This window comes from Elaeis guineensis, chromosome 2 (genome assembly GCF_000442705.2).
Source record: "Elaeis guineensis isolate ETL-2024a chromosome 2, EG11, whole genome shotgun sequence".
Taxonomy (NCBI): Eukaryota; Viridiplantae; Streptophyta; class Magnoliopsida; order Arecales; family Arecaceae; genus Elaeis; species Elaeis guineensis.
Genome location: NC_025994.2, coordinates 114,365,907 through 114,375,046, shown reverse-complemented (window position 1 = coordinate 114,375,046; position 9,140 = coordinate 114,365,907). Strand labels below are relative to the sequence as shown.

Below are 9,140 nucleotides of genomic sequence, written 5' to 3'. Positions count from 1 at the left end.
ACCGCCTCCACCTCCGCTCCCTCCCCTCCCCTCCCCTTGTAACTTTCTTCTATTTCTTTTAACAAATTCTCTTTTCCCACCTCACGCACAATTCATGGCCCTCGCCTGGATCATGTTTGAGAGAATCGTAGGAGAAAACCTGTCTTGCTCGCACCTCATTTCTTATTGGTTTTAAACCTCTAGCTCGCACCTCATTTCTTTTTGGTTTTTTCTTTCAAATAAAGGATGCCAAACCCTAAGACCTTAGGTTAAAAACCCTTCAGAAAAATAGAGGGCATATAAGAATATTAGACAGAGAGCAAATAAGACCAGCTTCATAGTCAGCTAGAGCCACTAGAACATGGCTTTTCATGATACACAATCCTTACAATCTCTGATTGGCTAGCAGCCGATCATCAAGAACAATGACACCAATTTCATGTTTCTGCTAGGATATATACTAGCCAGAATATAGCACTAATCAAGAAGTTCACCAGCTACAAAAGCTTTAGTGCTATGTTGCCATGGATGAGTGCCACATGTTAACTCGTGATAGTTGCCATCGGGGGTCACATCTGGATTCAATATGCCATGTACCTTCTGACCTTAACGGTTCTTATTTTGTTGCTGAAAAAAAAATATAAATTCATCAAACATCATTACTCACGTCAAAATATTGCAACATACAATAATAAATTACATGTATAAGATCACTGCAAGACCGATCGTATCTGCTAGCCTTAGAAAATAAATTAGAACTTAAATTCTTGTTATATCATGTGTACCACTTCACAGATAAATGACAATCACCGGTTCAACGCATTTTATAATGCTGAGTTCTGGAGACCTGGCAACGCTGTCCATTTAATGAATATTTGAGCATAATCTCAATATCCCGTGGATTTTTCTTGTTCGGCTCCACGGTCATGCTACCAACCAATGCTTCTCCCTCACAAATGGTCAGAACATCTTCAAGATACAGGACAGTTTGCTTCCAGTGGGTAGCCTTCGATCTTGGCCCTGCAGAAAGATCATCAATCTTCATGTGGCACAGTCTATTCATCAGAAATTATCAAATTTAAACATATGCAGAGCCATGTAAAATCAAGAATGTGCAGCCCAGACATGACCATCTAATTTTCTGAACAATGAGACGATCCTAATCTTTAGGGAGGATGATGCACAATTAAGCCTATAACTTGCATCATTCGTTTCAATCTAGTATATGATGCTGTATCTTAACCAAGGTAGATAATGACAACACATGCTATATATCAAATGCACAACTGCTTATTACCGTGTATGATGGTCCTAGAAGCCATACCTGTCAACTATATTGATGCCACAAACCACCTGTTCACCACATTAGCCTCTCAAAACGTGTGATAACTTATAGCTCTTTTATTTGACTACTCTCCAGATCCTAAGGACTAGAGGCACCATCAAGATTCAATTTAATATCAGGTGAATTCCCATGTTACTAGCAAAGTTTATAGTTGAGAGGAAAACTTTTACCTGTGGGAACATGACTTTCAGTTATTTAAGCAATGTTCTTAATCAATTTTGCCCATTTATATAAGAACTTTTTTGAAGCATAATGATATAGTATTATTTCCCGCTCTCTGGTCCAGTGAATTTCTTTGAGACGTGGGTTAAGTTTTGAATAAAAGGCAGCAGTTGTAAAATTCCAAAATGCATAAATAAAGAAAATGACATGGTACTCATGTCAAAATGCACTACCCTTTTCATAAATGCAAAAGCCAAACTTGCGCACAAACGGCCGGAAGCCACAGTACACAATAAATCCAGAACATAAAATCTTCCAAGATGGTTCACAATTATAGCTAAGACAGAAAAAGAACCTGTAGAGAATCCCATCATCTTGTGACATTTGGTGAATGAGACATCGAAGTAAGCCACAAGAGCATGGATGTAATCATTGCGTTGTGCCACAAGTTTAAATGGTGCTGTGAAAGAGGCATCCCCTGGAGCCATTTTTGAAATATCCATGGTCTGAACGCAATGAGCAAGGAAAGAAAAAAAATGAAGAAACCCATTAATCAAAGGAAGAAATACAGGGACAGAAGGATAAAAAAAAAAAAGGATCAACCAAATCACCTTGAGCAACTGGCAGTTGGTGACTATTTGATTTTGGTCCACGGTATCAACAAGCGGTTCCATCATAGCCTGTTTCTTGATGCAACTCATGTCAAAGCCATATACATTGTTCCAGACTGGAGACGGAGGGAGATATGCCATCAGAAACAGAACTAACCATAAGGACAGACAGCATCTTGGCGCAAACAAACTTCACAGCATGTTTGAAAGGAATGAGAAGTTCGACAAATGTTGCAGGGATATAATGTTCACATGTAATGGGTGTTGGTGATTATAAGCATGCACAAACCATAATTTTTTTTTAAAAAAAAAAAGAAAGAGCTCACATTCAATCTTGTCCTCCTTATATTCAGCATCCTCAATTGCAGTCAAAAATAGAGAGGCTTTGTCCGGTAGCACAATTCCATCATTAATCTGCATCACGGACAGGGAGAAAACCAAATAAGTGAGGTTCCACTTACTCTTGGATAAGTAGGATTCAAGCAATATAGTGATCAGAAATTATGAAAAAGAGTATTTAACCTCCAGAAGATATTGAAATGAACTGGCACACCTAAACATAATCAAGTAACCAATCTACAGCCATAAAGATTCAAATAATTATCATCACTATAAATCTTATTGGTAATGCAAGGGTCCGTTTCCAGTGGTTAGACTCTGGGTTTTTTTTTGTGAATATAATCATATTTCACCAAGGTTTCAAGTATCAATGTCAAGTGGGGCCAGTGATCACCCACTGGCACAGTACATGCTGTGCTATGCAGCAAGCACGCCACATTGTGCCAAAACAGGTAAAAATAAAAAGATCCCTTTTGTAATTAAAGAATATTTTAAAAGGGTTTTTTTTTTCCTTGAAAAAAGGGTTAAATAGGCAAACATGCCAAACTGCATTGGGTGCCAGTATTGACCAGACACTCTGTGATGACAAGTGCAGAAAGGCACTTGAAACCACACACTTCACATAGCTATGGTGATAATGTAACAAGGTTGAGTTTGGATCAAAGTAGCAGCATGATATGACAAAATTTTAACACATTGCCATCATGTGACAGACCTACCTCAGCCTGAACAAGTAAACCACAAAATTTGAGAGACTGAGTTGCATCCACAATTAAAATTTCAGCTAAGGTCAGTAAATGCTAGACATTTAACATCATTTCATGATAATTTAACAGCAATGTCCTATACAACTGCCTCAAAAATGAAAACCGTTTTCTTCCACTTATGCTATCACAACCTTGCAAAAACTGTTAGGATGGTGACAATTGGAACATGCAACTGCCAAAATCAACCTACATGTTTAATTGATTACACCCTTCCAATAGGCTACTCAACTCAACTAAGCCTTAATGCCAAGCTAGTTGGGGTCAGCTAAATGAATCCTTTTCCTCCATTCTGCACGGTTTAGGGCCATACTTTCAGAAATATGTTAAGGTATCAAGTCTTAGTTGAGCGAACTTCAATAGGCTACTAATTTGCTAAAATATATTTTTGATCTGATTGAGGCATTGCAATGTCTATGCCCACGTTTACTCTCAGTTTTGGCGTAATTTGTAGGCCTAAAACTTCTTACACGTCCTGGACTTGGTCCTAGAAAGGCCAGCTGATATGGACACATGACAAATTCCCAACTGTCAGTGGGTTAGGATCAACCTAAATAAACCAGTTGACAATCCACAAGCACATGGCAATATCCCACAATCAGAAAACCACTGTGAGCTGCATGAAATTTGAACTTCATGTGAGGCATGAAAAAGAAAATAAAATGAATGTGAAGCATCACTTACAAGCCATTTATCGCGTGCATACAACACCGTGTTCAACATATTCTCAAAGAGTAGGAAATAACCCATCCACTCAGAAATGATTACATCGACATGGGTGACCGGAAGCTCAATCTCTTCAACCTTTCCCTTCAAGACTGTTACAACTGAAACATTTAATAAAGAACAATAAGATGCACAGCAGTGACAGAAAATAAAAATACAATATGAAGTAAAGAATCACCATTAGAAAATCCATTTGCTTGAACAATTTCTTTTGCCATGTCAGCCATGAGGGAGCACTCTATCTGCAGAAGGGTTTTGATTGCAATTGAATTAACAACAAGATGAATTCATATTGACAAAAAATAACTTGAACATTGAAACAAGCATAAGTGATCATCAGAGGAAAAGAATTCATGCTGCATGACAAATAGTAAATAGACCATCTAGGACAAAAACATCACTTTCTATGCTACAAATGGGAAAGAAGCCTCCTAGATCTGATTTGGCTACATGCACTTGGAATTCACCAGCCACCTTGGGACGTCCTTCCACCTTGATGTCAAACCATTGAGCTCAAACATTTCACAGCCTAAAATACTATGCAAACCATATGGAACATCTAAATCAAACTTCAGATAAATGACATATTCATGTTCATCTATCAATGAGGTAGATTTTTAACAAAACAACTTCAATTATAGCTCTATCAGTCAAAATTGAACTGAATAAGCAAAGCAAGTTCATACAAAGTCTATTACTAACATAACCATTGTAACAACACAGAGGATTATTAGATCCACTACCAAATTGATAATAGATAGACCTTAATATGAAATCCAAACTTGTAACAGGAAAAGTTTAAAGAAGAGAAGAATATGACAGATGTCAAAATGCCGCCAAAGAAAAACATCTTTCAAATAATCAGTATCCAAGTTGAAAATTTTCTAACTCCTTAAACCCTTACATACATATATAGAAAAAAATAATTCCAAACAAAATCCTGATAAATCTAGAACCTTTCTGAAGCAAGTTTTTTTTTTTAATCCTATTTAAACTAGCAGCTGAATGAGACAACAATTTAAAGCTTTCACACCGAGAAACTTATAAACATAATACAAAGTTCTTTTTTTATATTTCTAGTACAAGTATAACTCACTATAAAAACCCTTCAGTATAACTGCCTTAATTGTTTCAGTTAACCCCTCCATAGCATCTTCTACTCCTGCAGCTAAATAACATCTTGGAGCTAAATAATATCTTGCAACAGGCTTTCATTGTGATGATATGAGGTTTGTTAGTAAGATACTACTCTGCTGGTGGTTCTGATCAAACCCTAAGTCATCACTATCTGAAGAGTCTTCAGATGAATCAGACCTTATCACTACTACAGTGTAACAGTACCTTAGTCTTCCTTCCTCTTAACTAGGCCCTTCAGTATCACCTTGACCATGGTAAACTCCATGCAACTAAGCCTAATAAGTCATAGCTGTTGAGCAATCTGCCTGCTCATCTCTTGAAAGCAAGTGAATAGAAGCATACTTAGGAAGTACTTTGGTCCTCAGCCTTGCCAGGTCGGTCAACCTTGTTACACACTAAAACCATATGGAAGAAAGAAAACCAAAAAAGACACTCTTAAAGCACGAACAAATAGGAAGGAAACCTACCGCGTATACATGTTTTGCTCCTGCTTTTGCACAGAAAAGAGAAAGAATTCCTGTTCCTGCACCCACATCAAGAACCACCTTATTCTTGAAAAGAAAGGTGTTCTGATAAATGACATTCTGATAAGTCTTTGTCCTGACAACATCTTTCAACATTTCCTGCAGAATGAATACAGTCACTTGAAGCATTCCAAGCTCTAAAATAAACTAACATTTCCACAAAAGTTAACAAACACTTCAAAAAATTAGTGATGGCTACACCATATGATACATGTAACATTCTAAATCCACAAGATTCACTCAGATAAAACTCTCACTTAAGCTGGTTTATAACCAACAAGTTCGTTGTTGCAGGTTTATCATTTTATGGAAGGATAGCAAATCTTCTCTTCTTATAATAAGATTTTCTCCTTAAAAACAAGGACAACAAGACAGTAAAGGGAAACGACCAACATAGAATTTATTCGTGGAAAACATGATTGATCATATGCAATTAACGTATATAATTGTTACAGCCCTCAAAAGATGCACACCTATTATTTGATCTTTCTAGTCATACTGGTTGATATATGCAATTAACATACACAATCATCATAACTCTCAAAAGATGCATACCTATTATTTTATCTTTCCAGTCATATAGGATGAAATATCAACCTTAAATCAATGTAACAGCAAAAAGCACCATTTAAAAAGAAAAACTTAATTTGAAATCAAACTTAAAAAAAGAAAAAATTTGCCCTAAAACAACCTACTTCTGTGAAACAAGATAAGCACTCCTCAAGATGTCACAATCCCAGAAAAATTAGGAAAAAAATTCTTAAGACATGTGACCAGATATGTCTCAAGAGACATAGATGGATATGGTCATTAAGGAAATAAGAGAAAGCTAGCAGTTTCCACTTGGAATGGCCTTTGATCATTTATGCTCCTCTGAACATTCATGCCCTTCTTTAAGAGAATTGGTGATGTCAATTGGTCTCAACTTTTGTCAACCTCCTGACTCTAAACATAACACAAATACATTCTGGAAACTTAAAATTACTCTGAAAACATACCATGATAACATAGATTCACTGAATACATGGCTATAACAATTCCCCTTCTTTAAAATAAACCAAATAAAGGCTAAAGCTCTGATTAGAATAACTAAATTAACCACCAATTGCAAATTCCAAGAATTCAAATACTAACTAGTCTAAAAGGCAGAAAAGAAATGCAATATCATCATCCTTGCTTTGAACATAGACCAACTTGAATTGCTATGCTGATTTAATTGAAAGTAACACCTCAGTGAACTGCCAAAATGCACCTGGAAACATGTTCAATATTATATTACATACAGCTACTTCAACATAAGTGATTTAATGTGGTCACAAACTCCTATAGCAGAAGCAAAAAGGGAAAGGGGAGGGGAATTTGGGGGGATGAATCATGGATTGCTCTGCCAAAATAAGAATCCATGAGTACCAACACATCCTCGAATTTCGGGAGCATATGCCATGAAACTGCTACTCTCGCAAGTATATCAGACCTCCCTAGAAAAAAAACTAACAGGATTATGACTTGTCCAAGCACTTAAAATATCATGAAACACACTTATAATGCAAAAATAGTATCAAGCAAAATAACAGGTTATCCACAACGCGCTATACAAAGCATTATGTACATTGTTTTTATATCACAAGAGGGAAGCACATATACAGCTATGAGAGAGATTAATTCAGGACATTTCAGACAAAGTTAAGCAGAATACTAGTTAAAATGTTCAGATGTAATTTTATAGATCAAAATAAAGCATGCTCGGTCAGCTGGAATCCAAGACTCTTGATTATGCATTTGAATTATTCTGTGTTAAGTTTCTTGATGACAAGGAGCAAGATACAAGCATGGCCAAGAATCACCATGGAGTAATATATACAATTTTCTCCAAGATTCTGGATCCAAGCTTAAAATAAAGTTAAAAACACTACTACAAAAACTGCAGCACTATATAGTGCGAAGTCATATTTAACTTAAAAGCCAAATCTGACATGGCAGTCAATAATAAGAACACCGAGAATGCCATCTGCCTGTCTCTGCGCTCTTTAATGCCATAAAATCCGCTCTTAAATGACAAAGAACATAACAAATTTGACTTTCTAATGAAATTATGATTGTACGCAATTCCTTTCATATCAACACCATTGACAAATCATGATTACCGATACTTCCTCGCAAAGTTGAATGTGATGTACTTACTTCATGAATGCCTGCAAGTACAAGGAGAAAAAAAATAAGTTGCTGAATTGACAAGAACAAATTCAAGAACAACTCTCACATATAAGAAATTCCTATAGCTAACTTAAGAAAACACGCAAATATACTATCAGAGCTTGAAATAACTAAATAAACAAAATTAGCTTCGTTGAAGAAAATATGATATCAACAATGATCCTATTTGAAGATAAAGAGAGCGAGAGTAAGAGAGATGAACAAAAACGAATTTCCTTATTTTGCGAACCAACATAGACTCTGCATTAATAAGAAAACCAAAGAAAGGTCTTTCCCCAAAAACAGAAACAATATCTTGACAACCCAGAATAAAAATTAGGCATCAGATAAACAAAATAAAAATTGAACAGGGCGCAAAAGGATGGAATCTTGAAGAGAGCAGAACAAGGAAAAAACACGATATTAAATCAAGATCAAATATCTTTTTCGGTTTAAACAACCAAAATCACCCAACTGAAGTCAAAACTCGCAATGATATATAAGACCGGATCAATTTCGAGTCATTACAACGCATTACCGAAGTGGGAGTAGGAATCGAAGTAATAGTCGGCGCTGGTCTTGTCGCTGCCGATTAGGGCTAGGGATTCGGCTGGGTCATCGAGGTTGGAACTCTCCGTCCTCTCCTCCATCACCTCGTCCACCTCCTCCCCGCCGGCGATGCTCATCCTGGTGGCCGCGTCGAGGAGGCCATTGCTCGAGCTGCCCTTCTGGCCACCTCCCGGAGCGGAGTTCTTGTTCCCGCCCTTCCGCCGTCCCATTTACGGAAAGATTAGGGTTTTAGGAGTGCGCGCGCTCAGAAACGTTTAGAGGGCAGCGCAAGAAGGGTTTGGACAGGGAGAAACATTTTGACTTATATATGGGGGTTCAAGTATGGAGGATGTTTTGTGGCGCTTAACATGTCTCGCGGAGAAGCATTATCTTGCTATCGACTCCCGAAGATATGTATGCTAATATATTCTTTCCACGTGCATGGTGCAACCGGACAAGTAGAGGTGAGCATGGTCCAATTCGAAACGGTTTCATGCTCAAATTTAAATCAAATCAGTCTTAAATAATTTAATATTTTTAAAAAATAAATTAAATTAATAAAATATTAAAATTACGATCTGATTTGATTTAATTTATCAATTTATTTTATAATTTATAAAAAAAATTATATAAGAATAAAATTAAAAAAATTATCAAATAAAATAATTTAAATTGACTTAAGATATTGTCACTCGATAAAATAAAATTTTCAAATAAACATCATCATTAAAAATTAAGACAAAAATTTTCGATACATTACAATAAAAATAAATAATTCAGTAAGTAAATCACTTAAGATTTAAGACTAATC

At 36.3% G+C, this 9,140-nt stretch overlaps 1 protein-coding gene across 2 annotated transcripts; it reads right to left on the bottom strand.

Annotated features, from left to right (window-relative positions):
* Positions 1 to 294: 294 nt before the first annotated feature.
* Positions 295 to 8,634, bottom strand: LOC105042817 (probable protein arginine N-methyltransferase 1). Of its 2 annotated transcripts, none has more exons than XM_010920158.4 (10): positions 8,319 to 8,634; positions 7,769 to 7,779; positions 5,531 to 5,686; positions 4,105 to 4,168; positions 3,885 to 4,027; positions 2,424 to 2,511; positions 2,098 to 2,213; positions 1,842 to 1,992; positions 765 to 999; positions 295 to 606 (listed from the first exon to the last, which is right to left on the bottom strand). In XM_010920158.4, exons 1-9 carry the CDS (start codon positions 8,557 to 8,559, stop codon positions 794 to 796), a joined length of 1,176 nt encoding a protein of 391 aa, XP_010918460.1. In that variant the 5' UTR covers positions 8,560 to 8,634; the 3' UTR covers positions 295 to 606; positions 765 to 793. The 2 variants fall into 2 exon arrangements, with proteins under 2 accessions (XP_010918460.1, XP_019706119.1); XM_019850560.3 differs by having other exon boundaries at positions 790 to 999.
* Positions 8,635 to 9,140: the final 506 nt, after the last annotated feature.

Coding starts and splice junctions, on each gene's coding strand:
- LOC105042817 (XM_010920158.4), bottom strand. CDS start 8,559: ATGGGACGGCGGAAGGGCGGGAACAAGAACTCCGCTCCGGGAGGTGGC. Junction 4,169..5,530: donor GAGCAAAACATGTATACGCG/GTAGGTTTCCTT, acceptor ACCCTTCTGCAG/ATAGAGTGCTCCCTCATGGC. Junction 4,028..4,104: donor AGCAAATGGATTTTCTAATG/GTGATTCTTTAC, acceptor TAAATGTTTCAG/TTGTAACAGTCTTGAAGGGA.